The 27,546-nt window shown below is 45.5% G+C and overlaps 2 protein-coding genes across 5 annotated transcripts in view; one reads left to right on the forward strand and one right to left on the reverse strand.

Moving 5' to 3' along the window:
• LOC110500502 (homer protein homolog 2) overlaps positions 1-23,331 on the reverse strand; it is a 165,048-nt gene extending 141,717 nt beyond the window's left edge. For 2 of the 4 annotated variants that reach the window (XM_036981534.1, XM_036981536.1), the window contains exon 1: positions 23,148-23,331. In XM_036981534.1, coding sequence (XP_036837429.1) covers positions 23,148-23,149 — 2 coding nt within the window. In that variant the 5' untranslated portion in view covers positions 23,150-23,331. Of the gene's footprint in view, positions 1-22,305; positions 22,842-23,147 lie in introns of those variants that run through there. The other 2 variants (XM_036981533.1, XM_036981535.1) reach the window with 2 other exon arrangements.
• A 100-nt stretch (positions 23,332-23,431) lies between these two features.
• Positions 23,432-26,729, forward strand: LOC118964972 (RNA guanine-N7 methyltransferase activating subunit-like). Its single transcript, XM_036981537.1, has 3 exons — positions 23,432-23,573; positions 23,992-24,162; positions 25,492-26,729. The coding sequence occupies exons 2-3, from the start codon at positions 23,993-23,995 to the stop codon at positions 25,724-25,726; spliced, it is 405 nt and encodes a 134-aa protein (XP_036837432.1). The 5' UTR covers positions 23,432-23,573; position 23,992; the 3' UTR covers positions 25,727-26,729.
• Positions 26,730-27,546: the final 817 nt, after the last annotated feature.

The raw sequence follows: 27,546 nt of genomic DNA on the forward strand, positions 1-27,546 counted from the left end.
CCTCTCACCCTTCCCCTCACCCCTCTCACCCTTCCCCTCACCCCCTTCCCCTCTCCCCTCTCGCCCTTCCCCTCACCCCTCTCGCCCTTCCCATCCCTCACTTCTTTACTTCTCCCCTCACCCCTCTCACCCCTCTCGCCCTTCCCATCCCTCACTTCTTTACTTCTCCCCTCTCCCTCCCGCTCTTCCCCTCTCCCCTCTCGCTCTTCCCCGCACCCCTCTCGCTCACCCTTTTCCCTCTTCCCTCCCCTCCTGCTCTTCCCATCCACTCATTTCTCTTCTGGCTGTACTGACAAGAACACAGAGGAACTGACTTCTGTATGTGTAGCACCTCTAAAGGATGAATGAACAAAGGACTGTTTCATCCCAAATATCCCGGAAAAGAGAGGTACGAGGCTGCGAACAACAGATCTGGGTCACTCACTGAAGAGAGGTACGAGGCTGCGAACAACAGATCTGGGTCACTCACTGAAGAGAGGTACGAGGTTGCGAACAACACATCTGGGTCATTCACTGAAGAGAGGTACGAGGCTGCGAACAACACATCTGGGTCACTCACTGAAGAGAGGTACGAGGCTGCGAACAACAGATCCGGGTCACTCACTGAAGAGAGGTACGAGGCTGCGAACAACAGAGATCTGGGTCACTCACTGAAGAGAGGTACGAGGTTGCGAACAACAGATCTGGGTCACTCACTGAAGAGAGGTACGAGGCTGCGAACAACAGATCTGGGTCACTCACTGAAGAGAGGTACGAGGCTGCGAACAACAGAGATCTGGGTCACTCACTGAAGAGAGGTACGAGGTTGCGAACAACAGATCTGGGTCACTCACTGAAGAGAGGTACGAGGCTGCGAACAACAGAGATCTGGGTCACTCACTGAAGAGAGGTACGAGGCTGCGAACAACAGATCTGGGTCACTCACTGAAGAGAGGTACGAGGCTGCGAACAACAGATCTGGGTCACTCACTGAAGAGAGGTACGAGGCTGCGAACAACAGATCTGGGTCACTCACTGAAGAGAGGTACGAGGCTGCGAACAACAGATCTGGGTCACTCCCTGAAGAGAGGTACGAGGCTCCGAACAACAGATCTGGGTCACTCACTGAAGAGAGGTACGAGGCTGCGAACAACAGATCTGGGTCACTCCCTGAAGAGAGGTACGAGGCTGCGAACAACAGATCTGGGTCACTCACTGAAGAGAGGTACGAGGCTGCGAACAACAGATCTGGGTCACTCACTGAAGAGAGGTACGAGGCTGCGAACAACAGATCTGGGTCACTCACTGAAGAGAGGTACGAGGCTGCGAACAACAGATCTGGGTCACTCACTGAAGAGAGGTACGAGGCTGCGAACAACAGATCTGGGTCACTCACTGAAGAGAGGTACGAGGTTGCGAACAACAGATCTGGGTCATTCACTGCATATATTTGGACAGAACACACACAAAAAAAGAAATCCCTGTTTTTTGTAAAACATTCATTTTTCAACAGTAATTATTTTTTAACTCTACACCAAACAGCACCTTACTATCTAAAGTATGACTATCTGAAAAAATACAGATCATTCTGCTTTTTGGAACACATTGACTTTGACGCAGCTGAGTAATTTCTCGTCGGTGACCGAGGAACAGTGAACAAAGAATTATAGCTCTCTGTTCATTCAAATCAATAATTGAAATGAATTATCATTAGTGAAATGAATAGAGATCGTCAGACAGATGAGGGAAGTCTTTCTGGTCTGTTACTGCCGCCTGAATGAGCAGCTTGTGTGTGTGTGTGTGTGTGTGTGTGTGTGTGTGTGTGTGTGTAGTCTGACAGTTGGTGTGTAGCCAGGCAGCAGATCCCAGCTCAGTGGGATAACAGTGATACCACCACCTGTGTGTTAATCCAAACAACTGCTCTGTTTCACTAATGATGTCATGGGGTCAGAGGGTAGGAGTGAGTCCCAAATGAATTCCTATTCCCTACATAGTGCACTATTTACAACAAGAGCTCTATGGGCCCTGGTCAAAAGAAGTGCACTATATAGGGAATAGGGTGCCATTTTGGGATGCGTAGATTCAGATAGAAATGTATTGTATAGAACAGACATGATTATGTTGTCATATAGAATAGGGGGGTTTTGAAACTTCTTTATGTGTAATGTTTACTGTTAATTTTTATTGTTTATTTCAACTTTTGTATATTATCTACCTCACTTGCTTTGGCAATGTTAACACATGTTTCCCATGCCAATAAAGCCCCTTGAATTGAATTGAAATAGACAATCTGCCATCTCTACACATGACATTTCTATCTGTTCCAATGTTGTAAAAAAAAATGGCAGCATCTTGACTCAGTAAGTCCCTGGTGAGATGAGTCAGCTAGAGATCACAGGGTTCATGTTTTGGTGATTTGATGTTTACTTACTGCATCACTTGTGGTCACTGATAGAAAAGAGGAGAGAAGGGAGGAGCGGAGGAGAGAGGAGAGAACGGGAGGGGAGGAGAAGAGAGAGGAGAACGGGAGGGGAGGAGAAGAGAGATGAGAACAGGAGGGGAGGAGGAGGAGGAGAGGAGAACGGGAGGGGAGGAGGGAGGAGAAAGGGAGGAGGAGGAGGAGAGAGGAGAACGGGAGGGGAGGAGAAGAGAGAGTAGAGGAGAAAGGGAGGGGAGGAGAAGAGAGAGTAGAGGAGAAAGGGAGGGGAGGAGAAGAGAGAGTAGAGGAGAAAGGGAGGGGAGGAGAAGAGAGAGTAGAGGAGAACGGGAGGGGAGGAGAAGAGAGAGTAGAGGAGAAAGGGAGGGGAGGAGAAGAGAGAGTAGAGGAGATTGGGAGGGGAGGAGAAGAGAGAGTAGAGGAGAACGGGAGGGGAGGAGAAGAGAGAGTAGAGGAGAACGGGAGGGGAGGAGAAGAGAGAGTAGAGGAGAAAGGGAGGAGGAGGAGAGAGGAGAAAGAGAGGGGAGGAGAGAGGAGAAAGAGAAGGAAGGAGAGAGGAGAATGAGAGGGGAGGAGAGAGGAGAATGAGAGGGGAGGAGAAGAGAGAGGAGAGGAGAAAGGGAGGGGAGGAGAAAGGGAGGGGAGGAGAAAGGGAGGGGAGGAGAAGAGGAGAGCAGGGAGGAGAGGAGAAAGGGAAGAGCGGGGGAGAGAGGAGAACGGGAGGGGAGGAGAAGAGAGGAGAAAGGGAGGAGAGGAGAAAGGAAGGTGGGAAGGAGGTGAGGAGAGGAGAGGGCAGTTCCATGGCAGCATCAAGCCATCCCAGATGGCCCAAACCCCTCAACCATCTGGTGAGGAGACGTCTCTCCAATTCTCCATTAGTCTGTCCCTTTTCTTTTAGTAGTCATGGAGTCCTCACTTCAGCCCTGTCTCTCTCTCTCTCTCTCTCTCTCTCTATCTCTCCTAACACTTCAGCCCTGTCTCTCTCTCTCTCTCTCTCTATCTCTCTCTCTCTCCTAACACTTCAGCCCTGTCTCTCTCTCTCAAATTCAAGCTGCTTTATTGGCATGAAAAACATTGTGTCAATATTGCCAAAGCAACAATGTATACAATATACATTGTAACAAAATGATAAATGATAGCAAATAATAATATAAAATGGTAGTAAATAATAATACAAAAATAAATACAAAAATAAATACAATAAAATGGTAACAGTCTACAGTAAACATTAATAATTATAGTAATAACAATAATAGTAATAATAAGTAAGTTACTGTTTACTATGCAGATGTTATTATTCAGTGTCCCTCAGGCTATGGCAGGAAAATACATATTTGGCTGCAAGAGGAGCCATTGCTCCTTCGCCCATGAGTATTCTTAGTTTTTCCTCTGGGTTCAATTTGTAAAAATGTGGAATATATGTAGTCATTTCTGTGAATAATGAATCTCTTTGTGAGGAATATTTATCACAGTAAAGGAGAAAGTGCATCTCTGTCTCTACCTCCCCTGTCATGCAGTGACCACATACACGCTCCTCTTTGGGTAGCCATGTCTTTTTATGTCTGCCGGTTTCTATTGCCAATCGGTGGTCACTCAGCCTGTACTTGGTAAGGATCTGTCTCTGCTTCGTATCTCTGACAGAGTAGAGATAATCAGCCAATTCATATTCTCTGTTTAGGGTCAGATAGCAATTTAGTCGGCTTTGGGATTTTGTTTCGTTTTTCCAGTATTGTAAGTATGATTCCTTTGATTGGTTCATGATTTTGTTTATTGGAATTCTTTCTTTTGAAGCAGTGCTGGTGTCAGCTTGATTGGTGAGGTCCAACACCAGCTGACTGAGAGGGCTCGTTTCTGGGCTCAGCTCTTGGGCTTGAAGTGCTTTAAATCGCAGACTCGAATTTGGACTTGAATTTAGATGTAGCCAAAATTTTAATGATCTTTTCTGTATTTTCATTATTACTGGAAAACGGCCCAATTCTGCCCTACATGCATTAGTTGGTGTATTTCTCTGGACTTGTAGAATTTTCCGACAGAATTCTGCATGTAGGGTTTCAATTGGATGTTTGTCCCACATTTTAAAATCCAGTTTATTGAGTGGCCCCCAAACCTCACTTCCATAAAGTGCTATTGGTAGGATTACACTGTCAAATATTTTAGTCCAAATTCTAATTGGGATGTTGATTTTGAATAATTTCATTTTTATTGCATACATTGCTCTGCGGGCTTTTTCTTTGAGTGCCTTCACTGCCATATTAAAGTTTCCCGATGCAGATATGGTCAGACCAAGGTAGGTGTAATTTTTTGTGTGTTCAATTAAGGTGTTGTTCAGGGTGAATTTACATTTTTGTTTCTGACATCTGGGTTTTTTTTGGAAAATCATGATTTTAGTTTTTTGGAAATTTACTGCCAGGGCCCAATTATGGCAATATTGCTCCAGAATATTAATGTTTTGTTGAAGACCTTCTTTGGTTGGTGATAGAAGTACCAAGTCATCAGCATATAGCAGGTATTTCACCTCTGTGTCAAATAGTGTGAGTCCTGGGGCTGGAGATTGGTCCAACATGTCTGCTAATTCATTGATATAAATGTTGAAAAGATTTGGACTCAAATTGCAGCCTTGTCTCACACCTCGACATTGTGAAAAAAATTCTGTTCTTTGGTTTTTGATTTTTATTGCACACTTATTTTCTGTGTACATACATTTTATTAAGTCATACACCTTACCACCAAGCCCACTTTGTAGAATTTTGTAGAATAGCCCTTCGTGCCAAATCGAATCAAATGCTTTTTTAAAGTCAATAAAGCAAGCAAAGATTTTGCCCTCTTTTTTTTGGTGGACGTGTTTATTAATTAGTGTGTGTAAGGTGTATATATGGTCAGTAGTGCGATGGTTAGGGAGAAAGCCAATTTGACATTTACTTATTACATTTTTTTCTTGAAGAAAGGTTTGAATTCTTGAATTCAAAATGCTACAGAAAATCTTTCCCAAGTTACTGTTGACGCAAATTCCCCTGTAATTATTGGGGTCTGATTTGTCTCCACTTTTGTGGATAGGGGAGATGAGCCCCTGGTTCCAGACATCAGGGAAGCAGCCAGAAGTTAAAACCATGTTGAACAATTTAAGCACAGCATTTTGCAACTCAGGTGTGCTGTTTTTCAGCATTTCATTTCTGATGTTGTCTACACCACAAGCCTTTTTTGATTTAATAGATTTTAGCTTTTCATTTAGTTCTTGTTGGGTTATTGGGTAATCTAATGGATTTTGGTTGTTTTTAATGACTGATTCCAGGATGTTCAATTTTTCTTTAATTTCTAATTGGTTCTGGTTTAAGTCTTTTTGTGGGATGTTTTTGTATAGATTATCAAAGTAAGTTTTCCAAATTCCTACATCTTGTATGGCTAATTCTTGTGGCTTTGTTGTGCTTAAATTGTTCCACATGTCCCTCTCTCTCTCTCTCCTAACACTTCAGCCCTGTCTCTCTCTCTCTCTCTCTCTCTCTCCTAACACTTCAGCCCTGTCTCTCTCTCTATCTCTCTCTCTCTCTCCTAACACTTCAGCCCTGTCTCTCTCTCTCTCTCTCTCTCTCTCTCTCTCCTAACACTTCAGCCCTGTCTCTCTCTCTCTCTCTCTCTCTCTCTCTCTCTCCTAACACTTCAGCCCTGTCTCTCTCTATCTCTCTCTCTCTCTCTCCTAACACTTCAGCCCTGTCTCTCTCTCTCTCTCTCTCTCTCTCCTAACACTTCAGCCCTGTCTCTCTCTCTAACACTTCAGCCCTGTCTCTCTCTCTATCTCTCTCTCTCTCCTAACACTTCAGCCCTGTCTCTCTCAATTCAATTCAATTCAATTCAATTCAAGGGCTTTATTGGCATGGGAAACATGTGTTAACATTGCCAAAGCAAGTGAGGTAGACAACATACAAAGTGAAAATATAAAGTGAAAAACAACAAAAATTAACAGTAAACATTACACATACAGAGGTTTCAAAACAGTAAAGACATTACAAATGTCATATTATATATATATATATACAGTGTTTTAACAATGTACAAATGGTTAAAGGACACAAGATAAAATAAATAAGCATAAATATGGGTTGTATTTACAATGGTGTGTGTTCTTCACTGGTTGCCCTTTTCTCGTGGCAACAGGTCACAAATCTTGCTGCTGTGATGGCACACTGTGGAATTTCACCCAGTAGATATGGGAGTTTTTCAAATTTGGATTTGTTTTCGAATTCTTTGTGGATCTGTGTAATCTGAGGGAAATATGTCTCTCTAATATGGTCATACATTGGGCAGGAGGTTAGGAAGTGCAGCTCAGTTTCCACCTCTCTCTCTATCTCTCTCTCTCTCTCCTAACACTTCAGCCCTGTCTCTCTCTCTCTCTCTCTCTCTCTCTCTCTCCTAACACTTCAGCCCTGTCTCTCTCTCTCTCTCTCTCTCTCTCTCTCTCTCCTAACACTTCAGCCCTCTCTCTCTCTCTCTCTCTCTCTCCTAACACTTCAGCCCTGTCTCTCTCTCTATCGCTCTCTCTCTCCTAACACTTCAGCCCTGTCTCTCTCTCTCTCTCTCTCTCCTAACACTTCAGCCCTGTCTCTCTCTCTCTCTCTCTCCTAACACTTCAGCCCTGTCTCTCTCTCTCGAACCCTAACACTTCAGCCCTGTCTCTCTCTCTCTCGCTCCTAACACTTCAGCCCTGTCTCTCTCTCTCTCTCTCTCTCCTAACACTTCAGCCCTGTCTCTCTCTCTCTCTCTCTCTCTCTCTCTCTCTCTCTCCTAACACTTCAGCCCTGTCTCTCTCTCTCTCTCTCTCCTAACACTTCAGCCCTGTCTCTCTCTCTCTCTCTCTCTCTCCTAACACTTCAGCCCTGTCTCTCTCTCTCTCTCTCTCTCTCCTAACCCTTCAGCCCTGTCTCTCTCTCTCTCTCTCTCCTAACACTTCAGCCCTGTCTCTCTCTCTCTCTCTCTCTCTCTCTCCTAACACTTCAGCCCTGTCTCTCTCTCTCTCTCTCTCTCTCCTAACACTTCAGCCCTGTCTCTCTCTCTCTCTCTCTCTCTCCTAACACTTCAGCCCTGTCTCTCTCTCTCTCTCTCTCTCTCTCCTAACACTTCAGCCCTGTCTCTCTCTCTCTCTCTCTCCTAACACTTCAGCCCTGTCTCTCTCTCTCTCTCTCTCTCTCCTAACACTTCAGCCCTGTCTCTCTCTCTCTCTCTCTCTCTCCTAACACTTCAGCCCTGTCTCTCTCTCTCCTAACACTTCAGCCCTGTCTCGCTCTCTCTCTCTCTCTCTCTCGAACCCTAACACTTCAGCCCTGTCTCTCTCTCTCTCTCTCTCTCTCTCTCTCTCTCTCCTAACACTTCAGCCCTGTCTCTCTCTCTCTCTCGAACCCTAACACTTCAGCCCTGTCTCTCTCTCTCTCTCTCTCTCTCTCTCTCTCCTAACACTTCAGCCCTGTCTCTCTCTCTCTCGAACCCTAACACTTCAGCCCTGTCTCTCTCTCTCTCTCTCTCTCTCTCTCTCTCTCCTAACACTTCAGCCCTGTCTCTCTCTCTCTCTCTCTCGAACCCTAACACTTCAGCCCTGTCTCTCTCTCTCTCCTAACACTTCAGCCCTGTCTCTCTCTCTCTCTCTCTCGAACCCTAACACTTCAGCCCTGTCTCTCTCTCTCTCTCTCTCTCCTAACACTTCAGCCCTGTCTCTCTCTCTCTCTCTCTCTCTCTCTCTCTCCTAACACTTCAGCCCTGTCTCGCTCTCTCTCTCTCTCTCTCTCTCCTAACACTTCAGCCCTGTCTCTCTCTCTCGAACCCTAACACTTCAGCCCTGTCTCTCTCTCTCTCTCTCTCTCTCTCTCCTAACACTTCAGCCCTGTCTCTCTCTCTCTCTCTCTCTCTCTCTCCTAACACTTCAGCCCTGTCTCTCTCTCTCTCTCTCTCTCTCTCTCGAACCCTAACACTTCAGCCCTGTCTCTCTCTCTCTCTCTCTCTCTCCTAACACTTCAGCCCTGTCTCTCTCTCTCTCTCTCTCTCTCTCTCTCCTAACACTTCAGCCCTGTCTCTCTCTCTCTCCTAACACTTCAGCCCTGTCTCTCTCTCTCTCTCTCTCGAACCCTAACACTTCAGCCCTGTCTCTCTCTCTCTCTCTCTCGAACCCTAACACTTCAGCCCTGTCTCTCTCTCTCTCTCGAACCCTAACACTTTAGCCCTGTCTCGCTCTCTCTCTCTCTCTCTCTCTCCTAACACTTCAGCCCTGTCTCTCTCTCTCTCTCGAACCCTAACACTTCAGCCCCGTCTCGCTCTCTCTCTCTCTCTCACTCACTCCACCACGACCCTAACACTTCAGTCCTGTCGCTCTCGCTCTCTCCACCATGACCCTAACACTTCAGCCCCGTCTCTCTCTCGCTCAGGCACACGTCACATGACCGTGCTGACCCAAGCCTCACTGTCCTCTCTTGGATCGTATCTTTAACATCCTCCTATCTAGCAGGTTCCAGCAGCTACGGTGGATGTGGAATCATGTCCGACCAGTTCAGCTTGGTAGTGTGAAGAATGTCAGGGGTGTGTGAGTACTGGGTAGACAACAGCACAGCCACAATGCTTCCTTGTCACCTGGTCAATGACAATAAGCCCTTTAACTGCTCTTACTTACGCTCTCTCTGGCTGGGGCAGGAGATTAGAATCTAGTTAACCCTGGACATAGAGTCACAGCCCTCTCAGCTGGTCGACCCTGCATCAGGGTGACAGCCCTCTCAGCTGGTCGACCCTGCATCAGGGTGACAGCCCTCTCAGCTGGTCAGGGTCACAGCTCTGTCAGTGAGGACTTACTTTAAATAGAGATCTTCCTCTCTCTGGTGATTTCTCTCTCAGTCTCACACACTATCCCTAGTAATCTCTCAATGTGTCTCCCTCTCGCTCTCAATCTCTTTCCGTCCCTCTGCTGATTGTGTCTGCCGTCTGTCTGTCCTCTCAGCCTGACCAGGACAAGAAGAGGTCAGATAGAAACCAGATGCACCATCCGGCTGGTTTCCAGGACAACACAGCTTTTGATCTGCAGTCATTCCCACTACAACTAATGTGACTGTGGTGTTTATGAGTGGCTGATTGGATTCCTATTGTCAATCATAGCCGGTCTATATATTAGGGCTGTACTGCCAATCAATCAGTCTGTCTATACTAGAGGTCGACCGATTATGATGTTTCAAAAAAGTGTAATAATGACAATTACAACAATACTGAATTAACACTTATTTTAACTTAATATAATACATCAATAAAATCAATTTAGCCTCAAATAAATAATGAAACATGTTCAATTTGGTTTAAATAATGCAAAAACAAAGTGTTGGAGAAGAAAGTAAAAGTGCAATATGTGCCATGTAAGAAAGCTAACGTTTCAGTTCCTTGCTCAGAACATGAGAACATATGAAAGCTGGTGGTTCCTTTTAACATGAGTCTTCAATATTCCCAGGTAAGAAGTTTTAGGTTGTAGTTATTATAGGACTATTTCTCTCTATACCATTTGTATTTCATATACCTTTGCCTATTGGATGTTCTTATAGGCACTTTAGTATTGCCAGTAACAGTATAGCATCTGTCCCTCTCCTCGCTCCTACCTGGGCTCGAACCAGGAACACAATGACAACAGCCAACCTCGAAGCAGCGTTACCAATGCAGAGCAAGGGGAACAACCACTCCAAGTCTCAGAGCGAGTGACGTTTGAAACACTATTAGCGCGCTCCCCGCTAACTAGCTAGCCATTTCACATCGGTTACACCAGCCTAACCTCTGGAGTTGTTAGGCTTGAAGTCATAAACAGCTCAATGCTTGAAGCAGAGCGAAGAGCTGCTGGCAAAACGCACTAAAGTGCTATTTGAATGAATGCGTACGAGCCTGCTGCTGCCTACCACCGCTCAGTCAGACTGCTCTATCAAATCATAAACTTAATTATAACATAATGAAATACGAGCCTTTGGTCATTAATATGGTCGAATCCGGAAACTATCATCTCGAAAACAAAACGTTTATTCTTTCAGTGAAATACGGAACCGTTCCGTATTTTATCTAACGGGTGGCATCCATAAGTATAAATATTCCTGTTACACAACCTTCAATGTTATGTCATAATTATGTAAAATTCTGGCAAATTAGGCAGCCCAAACTGTTGCATATACACTGACTCTGCGTGCAATGAACGCAAGAGAAGTGACCCAACTTCACCTGGTTAATTTTGCCTGTTAACCTGGATTTCTTTTAGCTAAATATGCAGGTTTAAAAATATATACTAATGTGTATTGATTTTAAGAAAGGCATTGATGTTTATGGTTCGGTACACATTGGAGCAAGACAGTCCTTTTTCACGAATACGCACAACATCGATTATATGCAACGCAAGGCACGCTAGATAAACTAGTAATATCATCAACCATGTGTAGTTAACTAGTGATTATGATTGATTGATTTTTATAAGATAAGATAAGTTTAATGCTAGCTAGCAACTTACCTTGGCTACTTACTGCATTCGCGTAACAGGCAGTCTCCTCGTGGAGTGCAATGAGAGGCAGGTGGTTAGAGCGTTGGACTAGTTAACCGTAAGGTTGCAAGATTGAATCACTGAGCTGACAAGGTAAAAATCTGTCGTTCTGCCCCTGAACAAGGCAGTTAACCGACCGTTCCTAGGCCGTCATTGAAAATAAGAATGTGTTCTTAACTGACTTGCCTAGTTAAATAAAAAAGGTATAAAAATAATAAATCAATAAAAAATCATTTTTTAAAAAATCATAAAAATCGGCATCCAAAATACCTTGAAATCGGCCCTAATTAATCGGCCGACCTCTAGACGGTACATTAAGGCTGTACTGCCAATCAGTCTGTCTATACATTAAGGCTGTACTGCCAATCAGTCTGTCTGTACATTAAGGCTGTACTGCCAATCAGTCTGTCTGTACATTAGGGCTGTACTGCCAATCAGTCTGTCTGTACATTAGGGCTGTACTGCCAATCAGTCTGTCTGTACATTAGGGCTGTACTGCCAATCAGTCTGTCTGTACATTAGGGCTGTACTGCCAATCAGTCTGTCTGTACATTAGGGCTGTACTGCCAATCAGTCTGTCTGTACATTAGGGCTGTACTGCCAATCAGTCTGTCTGTACATTAGGGCTGTACTGCCAATCAGTCTGTCTGTACATTAGGGCTGTACTGCCAATCAGTCTGTCTGTACATTAGGGCTGTACTGCCAATCAGTCTGTCTGTACATTAGGGCTGTACTGCCAATCAGTCTGTCTGTACATTAGGGCTGTACTGCCAATCAGTCTGTCTGTACATTAGGGCTGTACTGCCAATCAGTCTGTCTGTACATTAGGGCTGTACTGCCAATCAGTCTGTCTATACATTAGGGCTGTACTGCCAATCAGTCTGTCTATACATTAGGGCTGTACTGCCAATCAGTCTGTCTGTACATTAGGGCTGTACTGCCAATCAGTCTGTCTGTACATTAGGGCTGTACTGCCAATCAGTCTGTCTGTACATTAGGGCTGTACTGCCAATCAGTCTGTCTGTACATTAGGGCTGTACTGCCAATCAGTCTGTCTATACATTAGGGCTGTACTGCCAATCAGTCTGTCTGTACATTAGGGCTGTACTGCCAATCAGTCTGTCTGTACATTAGGGCTGTACTGCCAATCAGTCTGTCTGTACATTAGGGCTGTACTGCCAATCAGTCTGTCTGTACATTAGGGCGGTACTGCCAATCAGTCTGTCTGTACATTAGGGCTGTACTGCCAATCAGTCTGTCTATACATTAGGGCTGTACTGCCAATCAGTCTGTCTGTACATTAGGGCTGTACTGCCAATCAGTCTGTCTGTACATTAGGGCTGTACTGCCAATCAGTCTGTCTGTACATTAGGGCTGTACTGCCAATCAGTCTGTCTGTACATTAGGGCTGTACTGCCAATCAGTCTGTCTGTACATTAGGGCTGTACTGCCAATCAGTCTGTCTGTACATTAGGGCTGTACTGCCAATCAGCCTGTCTGTACATTAGGGCTGTACTGCCAATCAGCCTGTCTGTACCTTAGGCTGTACTGCCAATCAGTCTGTCTATACATTAGGGCTGTACTGCCAATCAGTCTGTCTATACATTAGGGCTGTACTGCCAATCAGTCTGTCTATACATTAGGGCTGTACTGCCAATCAGTCTGTCTGTACATTAGGGCTGTACTGCCAATCAGTCTGTCTGTACATTAGGGCTGTACTGCCAATCAGTCTGTCTGTACATTAGGTCTGTACTGCCAATCAGTCTGTCTGTACATTAGGGCTGTACTGCCAATCAGTCTGTCTGTACATTAGGGCTGTACTGCCAATCAGTCTGTCTGTACATTAGGGCTGTACTGCCAATCAGTCTGTCTGTACATTAGGGCTGTACTGCCAATCAGTCTGTCTGTACATTAGGGCTGTACTGCCAATCAGTCTGTCTGTACATTAGGGCTGTACTGCCAATCAGTCTGTCTGTACATTAGGGCTGTACTGCCAATCAGTCTGTCTGTACATTAGGGCTGTACTGCCAGAGACATATGGAACAGGGACGGGTCAACACCCGTATCGATACTCGTAAGTATCTTGACAAGGGAAGATTCCTAATGATGGAAACAGACATTTTGTTGTTGTCATCCAGAGTCCGATTTGTTTATTACCAGGCTATATCACACAATACTGTACATACAGCACCTTTAGTACCAGGCTATATCACACAATACTGTACATTCAGCAGCTTTAGTACCAGGCTATATCACACAATACTGTACATTCAGCAGCTTTAGTACCAGGCTATATCACACAATACTGTACATACAGCACCTTTAGTACCAGGCTATATCACACAATACTGTACATTCAGCAGCTTTAGTACCAGGCTATATCACACAATACTGTACATACAGCACCTTTAGTACCAGGCTATATTACACAATACTGTACATTCAGCAGCTTTAGTACCAGGCTATATCACACAATACTGTACATTCAGCAGCTTTAGTACCAGGCTATATCACACAATACTTTACATTCAGCAGCTTTAGTACCAGGCTATATCACACAATACTTTACATTCAGCAGCTTTAGTACCAGGCTATATCACACAATACTTTACATTCAGCAGCTTTAGTACCAGGCTTTCTAAAGGACCAAAGAGTTGTCTGTTTGTATTTATCACCATACTGGTATCACCACCATACTGGTATCATCACCATACTGGTATCATCACTATACTGGTATCATCACCATACTGGTATCAGACAGAGACAGAAAGACAGAGAGAAAGAGAGGAAGACAGACAGAGACAGAAAGACAGAAAGACAGAAAGAGAGACAGACAAGGACACAGACAGAGAGAGAGAGAGAGAGAGAGAGAGAGAGAGAGAGAGAGAGAGGGACACAGACAGAGAGGGACACAGAGAGAGAGGGACACAGAGAGAGAGGGACACAGAGAGAGAGGGGGACACAGACAGAGCGAGACAGAGAGAGAGAGAGGGGGACACAGACAGGGAGAGACAGAGAGAGGCACCGTAGTTAATCTATAACCCCAGCCTGAAGGGGAAACCAAGGCCAGGACCAACACCACTAAAGATCAATATGTCCACACTCATCTGCCCCCTTATCAACAGTCATCTGAACACTATCAATACTGTAAATAATTCATCTATTGTGTCATTGCATTATGATTCAGGACATTACAAGGCTGTGCTCCCATGTCTGGTTCACACATTCAACTGTAAAAAGGCACAATCTGTAGTTTAATTTGTGTTTAAAAGTATTGAATAGGCAGGATTGAGCTGTACTCGGACTGGTTTGTGTGTTTTGTTTGAGACGTTACACATATCCCCTTTAAAATGTATCTCCGCCTCCCGGGTGGCGCAGTGGTTGTCCCGGGTGGCGCTGTACTGCAGCGCCAGCTGTGCCATCAGAGTCCCTGGGTTCGCGCCCAGGCTCTGTCGTAACCGGCCGCGACCGGGAGGTCCGTAGGGCGACGCACAATTGGCCTAGCGTCGTCCGGGTTAGGGAGGGATTGGTCGGTAGGGATCTCCTTGTCTCATCGCACACCAGCGACTCCTGTGGCAGTGCGTGCTAGCCAAGGTTGCCAGGGGCCTCCGACACATTGGTGCGGCTGGCTTCCGGGTTGGATGCGCGCTGTGTTAAGAAGCAGTACGGCTGGTTGGGTTGTGTATCGGAGGACGCATGACATTCAGGCTTCGTCTCTCCCGAGCCCGTACGGGAGTTGTAGCAATGAGACAAGATAGTAGCTACTACAACAATTGGATACCACGAAATTGGGGAGAAAAAGGGGTAAAATTCAAAAAAATATATAATTTTTTAAAATGTTTTTATTTAAACATGCATCTCCAAGCTTCACTACTGACACCAGTATCAAACTAGATTGTCCAAGGTATTGAGCTTCACTACTGACACCAGTATCAAACTAGATTGTCCAAGGTATTGAGCTTCACTACTGACACCAGTATCAAACTAGATTGCCCAAGGTATTGGGGGAAAATGACTGAGCTAGGGGAAACACTGACACAGAACGCCTAGTTCCTAAAGCCCAGACCGGTTGGGTGAGTTGATACAGTACTGTGTCTTGAGTATGACTCAGATGTGCTAGACTGGTTCCTTACACATTCCAAGACTACCCTCATGACGATCTCTCTCTGAAGAGAAAACATAGCAACATCCTTCTCCTTTCACTGAGCACGGAAACTCAGTCATGAACTGAACCTTCTCACGTCACACTGCACCCAAACAGATTGGATTCAGTCATTGTTATATTAAATACTGTTTGATATGTCAGCCTAGGTACTGATTCAATGCAACAACACACACCCATAATAATCTGATGACTGTGTCTAGTCACGATGACATGTCAACACTAGTCGTTGCAGCTGCATGGCTTCATATTAAGTGTTATGACATGTTTGATTCAGATGCCTTGGTGTGAGGAGGTAAAGGCCAGATGCCTTGGTGTGAGGAGGTAAAGGCCAGATGCCTTGGTGTGAGGAGGTAAAGGCCAGATGCCTTGCCAACAGACAGCTGTTTGATGTGAGGAGGTAAAGGCCAGATGCCTTGCCAACAGACAGCTGTTTGATGTGAGGAGGTAAGGCCAGATGCCTTGCCAACAGACAACTGTTTGATGTGAGGAGGTAAAGGCCAGATGCCTTGGTGTGAGGAGGTAAAGGCCAGATGCCTTGCCAACAGACAGCTGTTTGATGTGAGGAGGTAAAGGCCAGATGCCTTGCCAACAGACAGCTGTTTGATGTGAGGAGGTAAAGGCCAGATGCCTTGGTGTGAAGAGGTAAAGGCCAGATGCCTTGCCAACAGACAGCTGTTTGATGTGAGGAGGTAAAGGCCAGATGCCTTGGTGTGAAGAGGTAAAGGCCAGATGCCTTGGTGTGAAGAGGTAAAGGCCAGATGCCTTGGTGTGAAGAGGTAAAGGCCAGATGCCTTGGTGTGAAGAGGTAAAGGCCAGATGCCTTGGTGTGAAGAGGTAAAGGCCAGATGCCTTGGTGTGAAGAGGTAAAGGCCAGATGCCTTGGTGTGAAGAGGGTAAAGGCCAGATGCCTTGGTGTGAGGAGGTAAAGGCCAGATGCCTTGCCAACAGACAGCTGTTTGATGTGAGGAGGTAAAGGCCAGATGCCTTGGTGTGAAGAGGTAAAGGCCATATGCCTTGGTGTGAAGAGGTAAAGGCCAGATGTCTTGCCAACAGACACCTGCTTGATGTGAGGAGGTAAAGGCCAGATGCAGAAGGAGACCAAGATAAATCATTCTAAATATTCAATATGATTTGACATTTTCCCCTCTGCGATTTATAAAGTAGCTTACATCTCCATCTAAATACGCATGTATTTATTTACATATCATCTATATCAAGATAATTGAATCTCAATGTTCAGACCACAAAATAAAAAGCTTCAGAGTAAAACAGTTGAGATGACTGATATCAGATGAGAAATGCTGAGGGTCGTTGTAACCATGACGCTAAACAACCACAACAACCCAACTTCAACACATCTATTACTGAGCCTTCACGTAGTATTCACAGCCCCTTGACCTTCCACATTTTGTTGCGTTATAGTCTGAATTTAAAATGGATTCAATTGGAATACATAAACGTGAAAAGTGGAATTGTGTTTTTAGACATTTTTACTAATTCATTAAGCCTAAATGGGAAGCCTAAATAAGTTCAGGAGTAAAAATGTGCGTAACAAGTCACATAAGTTGCATGGACTCACTCTGTGTGCATTTAATAGTGTTTAACATGATTTTTTTAATGACTACCTCATCTCTGTACCCCAACACATACAATTATCTCTAAGGTCCCTCAGTCAAGCAGTGAATTTCAAACACAGATTCAACTACAAAGACCAACAAGGCAGTAAAGTAAAACTGCAAAAAAATGTGGCAAAGCAATGAACTATTTGTCCTGAAAACAAAGTGGTACGTTTGGGGCAAATCCAATACAACACATTACTGAGTACCACTCTCCGTGTTTTCAAGCATAGTGGTGGCTGTGTCATGTTATGGGTATGGCTTATAATTGTTAAGAACTGGGTAGTTTTTCAGGATAAAAATAAAGGGAATGGCGCTAAGCACAGGCAAAATCCTAGAGGAAAACAAGGTTCAGTCTGCTTTACACCAGACACTGGGAGATGAATTCACCTTTCAGCAGGACACTAATCTCAAACACAAGGTCAAATATACAGTAGAGTTGCTTACCAAGACGGCATTGAATGTTCCTGAGTGGCATACTTACAGTTTAGACTTAAAATAGGTTTGAAAATCTATGGCAAGACTTGACACTGACAGAGCTTGAATAATTTGTTTAACAATATCTCTAATGTACAGAGCTGTATAGGAGGAGACTCCCTCTCTCACTGTATCTCTAGTGTAAAGAGCTGTATAGGAGGAGACTCCCTCTATCCCTGTATCTCTAATGTACAGAGCTGTATAGGAGGAGACTCCCTCTATCCCTGTATCTCTAGTGTAAAGAGCTGTATAGGAGGAGACTCCCTCTATCCCTGTATCTCTAGTGTAAAGAGCTGTATAGGAGGAGACTCCCTCTATCCCTGTGTCTCTAGTGTAAAGAGCTGTATAGGAGGAGACTCCCTCTATCCCTGTATCTCTAATGTACAGAGCTGTATAGGAGGAGACTCCCTCTCTCACTGTATCTCTAGTGTAAAGAGCTGTATAGGAGGAGACTCCCTCTATCCCTGTATCTCTAATGTACAGAGCTGTATAGGAGGAGACTCCCTCTCTCACTGTATCTCTAGTGTAAAGAGCTGTATAGGAGGAGACTCCCTCTATCCCTGTATCTCTAATGTACAGAGCTGTATAGGAGGAGACTCCCTCTCTCACTGTATCTCTAGTGTAAAGAGCTGTATAGGAGGAGACTCCCTCTATCCCTGTATCTCTAATGTACAGAGCTGTATAGGAGGAGACTCCCTCTATCACTGTATCTCTAGTGTAAAGAGCTGTATAGGAGGAGACTCCCTCTATCCCTGTATCTCTAGTGTAAAGAGCTGTATAGGAGGAGACTCCCTCTATCCCTGTATCTCTAATGTACAGAGCTGTATAGGAGGAGACTCCCTCTATCACTGTATCTCTAGTGTAAAGAGCTGTATAGGAGGAGACTCCCTCTATCACTGTATCTCTAGTGTACAGAGCTGTATAGGAGGAGACTCCCTCTATCCCTGTATCTCTAGTGTACAGAGCTGTATAGGAGGAGACTCCCTCTATCCCTGTATCTCTAGTGTACAGAGCTGTATAGGAGGAGACTCCCTCTATCCCTGTATCTCTAATGTACAGAGCTGTATAGGAGGAGACTCCCTCTCTCACTGTATCTCTAGTGTAAAGAGCTGTATAGGAGGAGACTCCCTCTATCCCTGTATCTCTAGTGTAAAGAGCTGTATAGGAGGAGACTCCCTCTATCCCTGTATCTCTAATGTACAGAGCTGTATAGGAGGAGACTCCCTCTATCACTGTATCTCTAGTGTAAAGAGCTGTATAGGAGGAGACTCCCTCTATCACTGTATCTCTAGTGTACAGAGCTGTATAGGAGGAGACTCCCTCTATCCCTGTATCTCTAGTGTACAGAGCTGTATAGGAGGAGACTCCCTCTATCCCTGTATCTCTAGTGTACAGAGCTGTATAGGAGGAGACTCCCTCTATCCCTGTATCTCTAGTGTACAGAGCTGTATAGGAGGAGACTCCCTCTATCCCTGTATCTCTAGTGTACAGAGCTGTATAGGAGGAGACTCCCTCTATCCCTGTATCTCTAGTGTAAAGAGCTGTATAGGAGGAGACTCCCTCTATCCCTGTATCTCTAATGTACAGAGCTGTATAGGAGGAGACTCCCTCTCTCACTGTATCTCTAGTGTACAGAGCTGTATAGGAGGAGACTCCCTCTATCCCTGTATCTCTAGTGTAAAGAGCTGTATAGGAGGAGACTCCCTCTATCCCTGTATCTCTAGTGTAAAGAGCTGTATAGGAGGAGACTCCCTCTATCCCTGTATCTCTAGTGTACAGAGCTGTATAGGAGGAGACTCCCTCTCTCACTGTATCTCTAGTGTACAGAGCTGTATAGGAGGAGACTCCCTCTATCCCTGTATCTCTAGTGTACAGAGCTGTATAGGAGGAGACTCCCTCTATCCCTGTATCTCTAGTGTAAAGAGCTGTATAGGAGGAGACTCCCTCTATCCCTGTATCTCTAATGTACAGAGCTGTATAGGAGGAGACTCCCTCTATCCCTGTATCTCTAGTGTAAAGAGCTGTATAGGAGGAGACTCCCTCTATCACTGTATCTCTAGTGTAAAGAGCTGTATAGGAGGAGACTCCCTCTATCCCTGTATCTCTAGTGTAAAGAGCTGTATAGGAGGAGACTCCCTCTATCCCTGTATCTCTAGTGTAAAGAGCTGTATAGGAGGAGACTCCCTCTATCCCTGTATCTCTAGTGTAAAGAGCTGTATAGGAGGAGACTCCCTCTATCCCTGTATCTCTAATGTACAGAGCTGTATAGGAGGAGACTCCCTCTATCCCTGTATCTCTAGTGTAAAGAGCTGTATAGGAGGAGACTCCCTCTATCCCTGTATCTCTAATGTACAGAGCTGTATAGGAGGAGACTCCCTCTATCCCTGTATCTCTAGTGTAAAGAGCTGTATAGGAGGAGACTCCCTCTATCCCTGTATCTCTAGTGTAAAGAGCTGTATAGGAGGAGACTCCCTCTATCCCTGTATCTCTAATGTACAGAGCTGTATAGGAGGAGACTCCCTCTATCCCTGTATCTCTAGTGTAAAGAGCTGTATAGGAGGAGACTCCCTCTATCCCTGTATCTCTAGTGTAAAGAGCTGTATAGGAGGAGACTCCCTCTATCCCTGTATCTCTAGTGTAAAGAGCTGTATAGGAGGAGACTCCCTCTCTCACTGTATCTCTAGTGTAAAGAGCTGTATAGGAGGAGACTCCCTCTATCCCTGTATCTCTAGTGTAAAGAGCTGTATAGGAGGAGACTCCCTCTCTCACTGTATCTCTAGTGTAAAGAGCTGTATAGGAGGAGACTCCCTCTATCCCTGTGGGCATCACATCCCACACACACACAAACTGCCCCCCCCCCCTCTCACTGTATCTCTAGTGTAAAGAGCTGTATAGGAGGAGACTCCCTCTATCACTGTATCTCTAGTGTAAAGAGCTGTATAGGAGGAGACTCCCTCTATCCCTGTATCTCTAGTGTAAAGAGCTGTATAGGAGGAGACTCCCTCTATCACTGTATCTCTAGTGTAAAGAGCTGTATAGGAGGAGACTCCCTCTATCCCTGTATCTCTAGTGTAAAGAGCTGTATAGGAGGAGACTCCCTCTATCCCTGTATCTCTAGTGTAAAGAGCTGTATAGGAGGAGACTCCCTCTATCCCTGTATCTCTAGTGTAAAGAGCTGTATAGGAGGAGACTCCCTCTATCCCTGTGGGCATCTCATCCCACACACACACACACACACACACACACACACACTGCCCCCCCCCCCCCTCTCTCACTGTATCTCTAGTGTAAAGAGCTGTATAGGAGGAGACTCCCTCTATCCCTGTGGGCATCACATCCCACACACACACACACACACACACACACACACACACACACACTGCCCCCTACCCCCTCTCCCACTGTATCTCTAGTGTAAAGAGCTGTATAGGAGGAGACTCCCTCTATCCCTGTGGGCATCACATCCCACACACACACACACACACACACACACACTGCCCCCCCCCCCCCCCTCCCTCTCTCACTGTATCTCTAGTGTAAAGAGCTGTATAGGAGGAGACTCCCTCTATCCCTGTGGGCATCACATCCCACACACACACACACACACACACACACTGCCCCCCCCCCCCCCCTCCCTCTCTCACTGTATCTCTAGTGTAAAGAGCTGTATAGGAGGAGACTCCCTCTATCCCTGTGGGCATCACATCCCACACACACACACACTGCCCCCCCCCCCCCCCCCCCCCCCCCTCCCTCTCACTGTATCTCTAGTGTAAAGAGCTGTATAGGAGGAGACTCCCTCTATCCCTGTGGGCATCACATCCCACACACACACACACTGCCCCCCCCCTCTCTCACTGTATCTCTAGTGTAAAGAGCTGTATAGGAGGAGACTCCCTCTATCCCTGTGGGCATCACATCCCACACACACACACACACACACACTGCCCCCCCCCCCCCCCTCCCTCTCTCACTGTATCTCTAGTGTAAAGAGCTGTATAGGAGGAGACTCCCTCTATCCCTGTGGGCATCTCATCCCACACACACACACACACACACACTGCCCCCCCCCCCCCCCCCCCCCTCCCTCTCTCACTGTATCTCTAGTGTAAAGAGCTGTATAGGAGGAGACTCCCTCTATCCCTGTGGGCATCACATCCCACACACACACACACTGCCCCCCCCCCCCCCCCCCCCCCACCCCACCCCCTCTCTCTCTGTTTGCTTTGCAGCGGCTTGTTCATGCGTGGGCACAGTTGACTCTGGCACCTCTATTCTCCCACAGCAGAACAGAGCTGGAGGCAATGACGGGGAAGATTCCACCTGCCTAGTCCAGCCAGGCTAGCTGAGCCAGCAGCGTGAAGGCATCCAGGTCGGGCCACTTCTCTTACTGACATAACAGTGGTTTGCACTATAAAGTAAATATGGTAAAATAGGGCTGATAATAACATCAGACAGAATTAAGTGCCTATGCAGTATGCACTTCCATATAGGATATCCTCTCCTATAGGTCTACGGCACATTAGGCTATATGTATGTTGTAGCAAATAACTGAGGAGAGTAACATGCGTCTCGTCCAGTTCTAAGAGGTTGAAAATAGTAATATTTGTCATTAGCCTATAGGCTTCCTAAGCAATCAAAATATGTAAATCATAAAGTGACATTGCTTGGCTTTTTTGTTGTTGTTGTTGACAATAATTATACATGGGAACCATGTTTTGCACCTTGTCCTGGTAAACTGTAAAATGTGCGTCTCTCTCTGGCAACAAGACTCGTATGCTATCAGACACGTTTCGGAGATAAGCTATCACGCTGAATGGTTTGGAGAGGGAGGCATTCTCCACCGTATCACCTCGGGCGAGCCGTGCGCGCACACCGCGCGCGGGGGACGCTTTCCATGCCAAGACAAGCTTTTGAAACGATTATTGTTACGATTAATTATTCACCCATTCTATTCTAACCCCCCTCCCCCCCCCCAACAAGTGTAGGGTAGCCTATGCATGCAGATCAAACACATAACTGACGTTTTAGATAGTCAGAAAGCAGGTGTCATAACATTACATGCGCTCCAGAGGACAACCGTTTCTGTGCCTTCTATACTTACCCCATTGCCGCGGAGTTTTGGGACAACCCTTCAATTATAAAAAGGTTAGAAGAAGCGAACTTTTTTTTTAAAAACGCAGTGTCTTTAAAAACAATGTTATTAAAATAGATCCAGTCTTGGCATTAGCTATTGGATAAGTCCATTCCAGGGTATCGGCTGCGAGCAAGTAATGCGATCACAGAGAGTAGGGAAATATGATCCCTGCACTCCCTCGCGAGCTGAGCGGCGTTTCGATTCTCCTGATAGTCAAGCGTTCACAGAAAAACCTAATGCCATTTCATTAGCCTAACTTATTTATTCAGACGAGGTGACAACTTATGATCCCACCCTATCCGTGTCTTCTATCCGCAGCCGCAAGGCTGATAAACGCTGTGCTTTCAAAAAATAATAAGTTATGATATTCGCTGAATATTCCTTGACTGCTGCGCTGGAGTTGCCTTTCCTCGGATCTGCGCTCTCAGCTCTCTCCCCAATGGGTTAGTGTTTCGTGAGAGGCAGGCAGGCAGAGAGCAGCAGTAGCGACACAGTGCGGCTTCCACCTGCTCTCAACAGTCCTGCCTCCCACACAATGATCTCCTTTCTACAGCGTTCTAAGAGCCTGGCATATGAAGTTACACTGTGGTCTATTTCATAACCTATTCTCAGGGGAAACGTGAGAGAGAAAAGTGGCATTTTGGCCTATTTCTGACATGCAATATGCTCTTCACAAGAAACTGTGTTTATTTCAAACTGTGCAAATACCCTTGCATTGATTTGATGTAATTCTGCAGTGATAGACCTAGGCCCAAAATTACAATATAATGCAGGTAGGCATAGGCTAACCTACTATTCTCAGCACTTACATGTCGTATAGATGGAGACGAGGCTGGTTTTCGGCTGTCTTTTTCTGATTCAGGCCTCGTTGAGCTGACCACCACCTCAAGTCACATTCCACGCCAATTTACTTCAGGTGGCAGGTGCTTGACTTGATTCTCTGCAACCATCAGGGGTTCAATATCAAGTTTTTATTATTTGACCTACTTCTGATGATGTCGATTGTTCACACTTAAGTAATATGTGGAAAAGGTTTGTTGCTCATAGTTGGCGAAATCTTTAAATAAAATGTGTTGACTATTTCTGGGGGGAAAAGGCGGACGCGTGATATCCGGAACCAATTGATATCGGTAGCGTGTTCCTAGAGGGACGTTTTTTGCCGTGGCATTCTTGTTGTCAACATTTCGTCCAATCGTACATGTCAAAGCTGTCTACTGAATAAATACAATTTACAGGTAATTTCTTACATTTTGTCTTCACCGGTTCCTATTGTATGCCATACTTAGCTGCGATGTAACCAATAGTTTTTACAACAATGTCAAAACTAAAGTTATCTTGGCTGCATCGCAGCTATGCCATACTCGGATATATCTAGCTAGCTACATAGCTTTTGTTAGAAAAGCGAAAGTAACTTTGTTCGCCAAATGACGTTTCCCGGATAGTTTATTACGTCAACCAAATCTGGAGTGTATTCATTAGTTGGATTATGTTGCAAAAACGTTTCGTTTGTTGCAAAAAAAGGAAAACCGCTGGCCAGTTAGCAAGCAACAACACGTGCGAAGCTAATCCACGGCCTTTTCCTGGTATTTCTAAATATGTAAAAAAATATATATAAAATTTTTTTGTGAGTATCTGGTATTTCTCTCATTGTAGAATGACAGATGGTCCAGAAACGCCGCCTAACTATGAGGAGCAGTTTGCCCACCGGTTCTCTCTCGAGGACCCGGAGTACCAGCAGTACGTGAGTCGCCCCGCCAACCCCCCGCCACTGGTAGAGGACTGGGGGGGGCGTGGAGGTGGAAACAACCGGGGCAGAGACAACAGGTAAACAACAACGACCTTAACTAGCTGGCTAACTGGGTGCGTTCATCTCATTAAACGTTTTGCTACATCGTGTGACGGTTTGTACTTGAACAACATGTTTCCTCCACAATCTGCGGTATGGTTGCTCTAGTTTTGTGAGGGTGGTGCAGTGTGGCCTGATTTAATATGGGTGTGTGACCACTTGAAATCTCTAAACTAGTGCAACACACCTTACAGTAGGCCTGGGCAACTCCAGTCCTCGGGGAGCCTGATTGGTGTCTCACTTTCCCCCCCCCTCCCTAGAAGCACACCTGATATAAACAAATTGCATTCTAAAATGAAGATCATGATTACTTGATTATTGGAGTCAGGTGTGTTAGCCGTGGATGGGGGGGGGGGGGGGGGGGGGGGGGGGGGGCGGGGAGTGTGACCCCCAAGCAAGCCCCCAGAGTACTGGAGTTGCCCAGGCCTGCCTTACACAATCTCCTGCTGTGCTACCACAACCTCCTGCTGTGCTACCACAATCTCCTGCTGTGCTACCACAACCGTGTGGTTCTTCAACTGGGTCGTTCAGAACACCACTGTTTCTGTTCAATTAAACGTTGCACAACATTTTGATCTGCTGAACGCAGCCCTGTCCCGTCTCTTCATCATTAATATATTTAACACCGTTTTGATCTGCTGAACGCAGCCCTGTCCCGTCTCTTCATCATTAATATATTTAACACCGTTTTGATCTGCTGAACGCAGCCCCGTCCCGTCTCTTCATCATTAATATATTTAACACCGTTTTGATCTGCTGAACGCAGCCCTGTCCCGTCTCTTCATCATTAATATATTTAACACCGTTTTGATCTGCTGAACGCAGCCCCGTCCCGTCTCTTCATCATTAATATATTTAACACCGTTTTGATCTGCTGAACGCAGCCCTGTCCCGTCTCTTCATCATTAATATATTTAACACCGTATTGATCTGCTGAACGCAGCCCTGTCCCGTCTCTTCATCATTAATATATTTAACACCGTTTTGATCTGCTGAACGCAGCCCTGTCCCGTCTCTTCATCATTAATATATTTAACACCGTTTTGATCTGCTGAACGCAGCCCTGTCCCGTCTCTTCATCATTAATATATTTAACTCGGTATCGGACTGCTGACGACGACCGTATTATTCTGCGCCGTAGTAAGAACAGGACATTTCCAGAAGTGTTTCTGCACAACAATAGCAGCTGGTCTGATATGTCATTCTACAGTTTACTGGGATGCATAACATGTTCATTTGGTTGATGTGTTTTTTTTCTTCTCCCCCCCCCCCCCCCATCTCTTTCTCTTCCTCCCTCTGTTCTTCAGATCACAGGACCGTGGCGGGTACAGGGGCCGTGGTTGGGGAGGGGACAGGGGCAGAGGTTGGGGAGGGGACAGGGACCGCGGGGGAGACAGGGACCGCGGAGGGGATAGGGACCGCGGAGGGGATAGGGACCGCGGAGGGGATAGGGACAGGCGTTACGGCCAGGGTGGTGGTGGGCATCAGTCTGGAAGATACAACTCCTACAACCAGAGACCATCACAGTACGACCGCTACTGAACTCCTCTTACTGTGGAGTGATCCCATTCACATCACCCCGGGGCTCTCCAACCCTGTTCCTAGAGGGAGACCCTCCTGTAGGTTTAAACTCCAACCCTGTTCCTGGAGAGAGACCCTCCTATAGGTTTAAACTCCAACCCCAGGTGTAACTAACCTGATTCAGTTTATCAACAAGATAATTATTAGAACCAGGTGCGTTTGACTAGAGTTGGACTAAAAACTCTCCAGGAACAGGGTTGGAGTTGAAACCTACAGGAGGGTAGCTCTCCAGGAACAGGGTTGGAGTTGAAACCTACAGGAGGGTACCTCTCCAGGAACAGGGTTGGAGTTAAAACCTACAGGAGGGTACCTCTCCAGGAACAGGGTTGGAAAACCCTGCATTATTACACACATACACCTGGCTGACACACACACACACACACACACTGTCCGTAGCAGGTCAATCTGATCTCTCACCTCTCTTCCAGATGTAATATTGTATTGATCAGTGATGTCATGCTCTAATCCACACAGAACAGGATTACAACAGTGGTATTGATGGTTCCAGCCAGTAGTCTGGGCATAGAGACACACTATTTTCTCTATAGGCCCTTTTCTATAGTAGTGCACTATAATAGGGAATAGGTTGCCATTTGGGACACAATCAGTGCAGCAGAGTCAAATGTAAAGTTTAAGATGCTCATCTTTGCTACTAGTGTGATGAACTGCGTTGATTGGCATGTGGTGTATTGTGAGGGTGGTTCTATTGTTTTCATTTATTTTGTTTCTCTTGACTCCTAAGACAACATATTCAGCTGGTCTGCATGTTGATACGGTGTCATTGAATCAATCTAAAAATGTGTGATGAATGAAACCACATTTGAACAGTCAATGTAATCTCTTTTCTTACGTCACAAATATGCTCATTCTTTCCAGTTGAAGATGTGACTTGGAATTGTAATCAGTAACACACATTTTTTTTTTCTTGTCTGAAAAATACAAATAAATATTAAATAAAAATGGTCTTTGTCTCTCTCTCTCCCATTTTCTTGAGCCTCTTGAAACTTATATAATATATATTAAATAAAAATGATCTTTGTCTCTCTCTCTCCCATTTTCTTGAAACATGGGATTTGAAGCCTTTCAGAGGGTGTATTCATTTGTTTTCCACTGTAGCAAAGTATTTTGCAACTGGAATCGTTAACTTCGAACATAATAAAAAAAATTAAAAAATGTTTTTATGCAATGAAAATGAGAGTTTCTATTGGACGAATTCAGTTAGGTCCCTCCCTGTTTTATTTCTGTTATGGGATGTTGAACCCCCTTTTGAACATGCTTTCTAGTCCCAATAATAGTATTGGTTTAATCTGGGTCCTCACAACCACCCCGCGGTGTTAAGAATAGCAGCAGCGTACTAAAATCCTATGTTTAGGGTCAGAGCCCTGGTCAAAAGTAGTGCTCTGTATACGGAAATGAGGGGGAGTCATTTGGGACACATCATCCGTCTGTTGCGTTATGTAATGAATGACGACCTGCAGTAGGGAGGGTGTCGAGCGCTACATCGTGGGTGGCAACGTCTCTTTAAACCCTACTTAACACCGGTGACTAATGGCTAATACCGCACCAGGCACAGATCTAGGATCAGCTTTCCCCATTCCCAAATCAGAACCGTTAGCTGGAGAGTAAACAGAACTGACCTTTAGATCAGTCTAGCCTGTTAGGGCCGACGTCACCCTTGATATGAGTGGAGAGTTAAGTCTCCTTCGTCCTAATTATGAATGACTCATCACGGCTGCTACTGTATCACTATGAGCCAAGATGGCTGTCTGAGGTGGTCCACT

This window comes from Oncorhynchus mykiss, chromosome 6 (assembly GCF_013265735.2).
Source record: "Oncorhynchus mykiss isolate Arlee chromosome 6, USDA_OmykA_1.1, whole genome shotgun sequence".
Taxonomy (NCBI): Eukaryota; Metazoa; Chordata; class Actinopteri; order Salmoniformes; family Salmonidae; genus Oncorhynchus; species Oncorhynchus mykiss.

What these genes read in the sequence shown, in the direction of transcription:
- LOC118964972 (XM_036981537.1), top strand. Translation starts at nt 23,993, where the DNA reads ATGACAGATGGTCCAGAAACGCCGCCTAACTATGAGGAGCAGTTTGCC. An exon ending in AACCGGGGCAGAGACAACAG is followed by an intron (nt 24,163 to 25,491) that starts GTAAACAACAAC and finishes TCTGTTCTTCAG; the next exon opens with ATCACAGGACCGTGGCGGGT.